We start from the raw sequence: 4,005 nt of genomic DNA, 5'->3' as shown, positions 1-4,005 counted from the left end.
CCGAGAAAAGCCCCATTTCCCTTTTTCTCTCAAAATATAAGTCCTATCAGAAGAAATTATAGGCAATTTTTATATTATCCCCATGAAATAAAATCTAGATGTAGACATAATTATTTTCTTTAGAACAACTTGCTAAGGGACACAAATCAAAACCAACAAGCAAAAACTCATCACAGAAGGACATTATGAGCTCGAAACAGCTAACAAAAGAAAAATATTTTGGATCCAAATCTACAAGCACATGCTCAACCTATTAAAAAAGCATGACACTGCTTAACTAAGAGTCTACCAGCACTAAAAGGATTGCCCAAATATTTTACTGGCAAGGACCCCAACTTGATACCAAAGATGTCTCGGAGATGTTGATTATAAACAGAAGCAAAGAAACATACTTCAGATTAGTTGGCATGCAATCCTAAGTAACAAGCAAATATGGAGAGACAAGAATAAAATGAGCACAATGAGTTTTTTCAACTTTTTCAAACGCAACATGTCATGCCCCATGAGAAAAACAACTTCTTCATTTTTATGCTCCCAAAATCAATCATGTCCAATACCCCGGCTAATAATCCTCTCCTAAATGGAATTGAACCATCTAATTAAGATAAATCCAATATCATTTATTTAGTCATTTTTTTGGGTGTACCAATTATTGAGAGATTTTATACTCCTTCAATAGATTATCCAAAGTTTTTTAAGTTATAAAAAATTTTATTTTTTATTATGCGATTGCTTAAATAACCTATATAAAAAGAATAATATATGGCCACATCAATTTAAAAAATATCTATTTTAAATATAAGTTTAATCGAGGATTATAGGTTTATTCAACAAAACTATAAGATCTTTTCATGAAAAACAAAAGTTTTCTTCGAAGGAAAAAATAATAATGTGATAAATCACTGCATACATGTTCCATTTCACGCATGAAAATGAGAAATGGAGAACCTTAACTCAAAACATCTAACAACACACACTATGTTCATAGCAAAGCTAAGAGAAGAGGAGGAAAGCAAAGCTCAAAGCAATCTAATTTGCTTAAACATGGAGCTCAGAATTGTTGCCTATATTGATGATATATAATGCAATGAGTTGTTAAAGGAAATAGGGCAGAACTATACAGTTTAAGCTGCAGTAATTGTTTCACTGCTCGCTGAGGATTCAGAGCTCTTTGGGGGTGTAGGTTGTTCAGCTTTCTTTACACTAGAGGAAGGGCACTTCTTTCTCGCATTTCTATCATCTATGGTTATCTGCTTTTCCCTGCACTCACTGCTACAAAAAGCAACTTCTCCCCTATAAAATGAAAGAAACATTCAGCGCCAAGTCGTTTTGCTTTTTTTTTTAATTGAATTTTGTCAAAAACAAGATAAAATTTTGGCAGTAAAGAAAATAAAAATTTAGATGTGAAATAATTTAGAAATAAGAAAGAACTGTTTTCCTAAGAGTATGTTCTCAAAAAAAAGTACTCTCATCATCAACATTATCCCTGGTACTCTAAATCGATTTAATGAATCCTAATTTTTCATTCTTATTCAATAGTTCATGAGGTAACATATGGGTGCATCTTCTACTTTCCGTAGAAATGCCCAAAATACTAACATATATTCCAGTGCCTTGTTTTCAAAAGTGCTATTTCTATTATTTATCTAATATTCATTTGGGATGACTATAATTTTCTATAAGATTAGTTGTCAAATTGGGGTGAAAAAACTTTTTCTAAGACTACTGTGAATATTATAAACTTTTTTCCCTTAAAAAAAAACTACTTTCCTATAGCTATCAAATTCTAGCAAATTTGATTGTGAAAAGCTCATTCTCACTGCTAAAGCTCCAAAAAAATAATCAAAAAGCTATAGCAAAATAGAAATGTAGTAACAATCTATTAAATAAAACTATCACAAATCTAAAATAGTCATTTATTAATCTGCATGCATTAATATTATAAACTTTGTAATACTAACTTCATTGTTAGTGCCTTCTTTGCCACCAAAATGTAAATTTATTTCCAATGCTAAAAAAGTGAGACTCAAGGACATTAATGTGTCCAATAAATATTAGGGACCATAATTTGGGTACAGTAATTTTAAGTAACTTGGAAGCAGGATTAGCTTTTGATGAGGACATTGAATGATTCGTTTTGGTTAATCTCTCTTGCAACTCTTTGGCCTAAGCAAAGTTAACGTTTCTAAATCTTAACTCTATCTTGCATGATCCCCATAAAATTATAAAAAGCAAACTTTAATAATTCTCTTTTAATTTTGATCGTAACTCCTAGTAGTTTCACATCAGATTTGATCATGTCATTGTTAATTCTTATGGTAAGCACCAGTGATTTGCCCGCACATGACAAATTTTATTGGCAAAAATTTGCAAAATATTTTATTCCCCAACTAAGAAGACAAAATTATATCCCAGAGTTATTTGATAACATATATCCTTCTGAACTCTATTATGAGAGTAATAACAATACTATGAAAATACTGACAATGTTTTAAGTTTTAGAGAACAAAAAAAAATGAAGAAATGGCAGCAAATTGGTACAATTTTAGAACCAATAAATCAGCAACTCAAGTTTTATGACTTCGAGAGTTAATAAACCATGAAGGACCTTCAAGTAATTTGTCTTACAACAATATAACATAAACCCAAGGTAAATTATACATTAATCATTTATCAAGAAATGTTATTTTTATCAATTTAAAAAGGCTCATATGGGATAAGTCAAGATACATAAACAAATTTTGTAAGATTTAAAAATTGTACACATAAAAAGTTATTTACAAAACATGAAGAATCCATTATATGACTCTTGTTATTTGAAACAATAGGTCTGTGGCCATTTCATATCCATGGAAACTGATTATGCTCTTTCTGGATACAAAAGAAAAACCAATCGATTATATGCTTGGCTCCTTGACCAAGCTTCCACTCAGGCGAGCCAATTTTCTTTCTCATCGCATTCAAATTGTAATTAGGAAAACACACACAAAAAAATTCCTTCATAATAGAGATAAACAATAGTAAAACTGCTGCACATCAGTCAAGCAAATCACAGAACAAACAATCCAAACATTCAGATCAATATCTCAAGTTTCTCATACAACATAAATTTATAAAATAGACATATCAATGATATAACCAATTCACACATCAATAAAATGATACAATTAAGCATACTCTAGCAAGTAGCAACCCAACAGACGCAATATAGTTTGCATAGCAGAAGAAAAATCAGGAGAAACAAACAAATGCAAATATTGAAACATGCAGGCACAAATAAAAGAAGCCTAAAAAAAATAAAATAAAAAATAAAAAAGAAAAAGAAAAAAGATCATTACGTCTGCGAGCGCATTGCGCAGCTTTTAACCAAGAGCATGCAGAAATAGACTACATCGTCTGAGAAAGAACACTGCCATGTTTATCCGTGAAACCCAAAACAAAGTTTTCTGAGGAACCAAAGAATGTCATGTTACATTTCTTAATCGCAACAGGTAAAATTAAACCCTGATATATGTCCAAGCGCCCAAATCCAGATCAGGAACAGAAAAGTTTTCAGAAAACCAAAATCCGCAAGCATTCTAGAGAGTACAAAAGGGTTTTTATGGCTTCTTAGATTTATATCAACAATAGTATAATACCTATACATGAAAGTATCAAAACCAGGGCCGAGGCTGCGTTTGCAGAGACCACAAGCCGTGAGGAAGGGGTCGGCCTCTGCTACAGACGGATCCCTCGAGCATCTCCGCTTCCTGCTCCTCTGCACTGCCGGCGAAGGCGGCGGCTTTCCATCCCGCCTGGAATCTGCCGCCAGAGGTTGTGGAGGGATTTCAGCAGGAGAAGCTGCTGCCGCAAGATCAGGAGACAGTTCCGTGAGGCTCGTCGTTCTCTTCATCGGAGTCCGTGGTCTCTTCCCCATTAGCATACCCAACCTCCGCTCCCCCTTTGTCTCCCTCGTTCGGTCTCCCTGTCTTCATCTTTATTTAATAGGGCCGAGGAAGCTGCGAA

At 33.4% G+C, this 4,005-nt stretch overlaps 1 protein-coding gene across 1 annotated transcript; it reads right to left on the bottom strand.

The window, feature by feature from the left end:
* Positions 1 to 865: 865 nt before the first annotated feature.
* On the bottom strand, positions 866 to 4,005 carry LOC110092258 (FCS-Like Zinc finger 3). The gene is made up of 2 exons (XM_020816736.2): positions 3,639 to 4,005; positions 866 to 1,293 (listed from the first exon to the last, which is right to left on the bottom strand). The coding sequence occupies exons 1-2, from the start codon at positions 3,920 to 3,922 to the stop codon at positions 1,125 to 1,127; spliced, it is 453 nt and encodes a 150-aa protein (XP_020672395.1). The 5' UTR covers positions 3,923 to 4,005; the 3' UTR covers positions 866 to 1,124.

Source organism: Dendrobium catenatum, unplaced genomic scaffold (assembly GCF_001605985.2).
Source record: "Dendrobium catenatum unplaced genomic scaffold, ASM160598v2 fragScaff_scaffold_1088, whole genome shotgun sequence".
Lineage (NCBI taxonomy): Eukaryota > Viridiplantae > Streptophyta > Magnoliopsida > Asparagales > Orchidaceae > Dendrobium > Dendrobium catenatum.
Note: the sequence above shows the minus strand (reverse complement) of the source record. Positions and strands in the feature narration are given on the sequence as shown.

What these genes read in the sequence shown, in the direction of transcription:
- LOC110092258 (XM_020816736.2), bottom strand. Translation starts at nt 3,922, where the DNA reads ATGCTAATGGGGAAGAGACCACGGACTCCGATGAAGAGAACGACGAGC. An exon ending in TTTGATACTTTCATGTATAG is followed by an intron (nt 1,294 to 3,638) that starts GTATTATACTAT and finishes TTCATTTTATAG; the next exon opens with GGGAGAAGTTGCTTTTTGTA.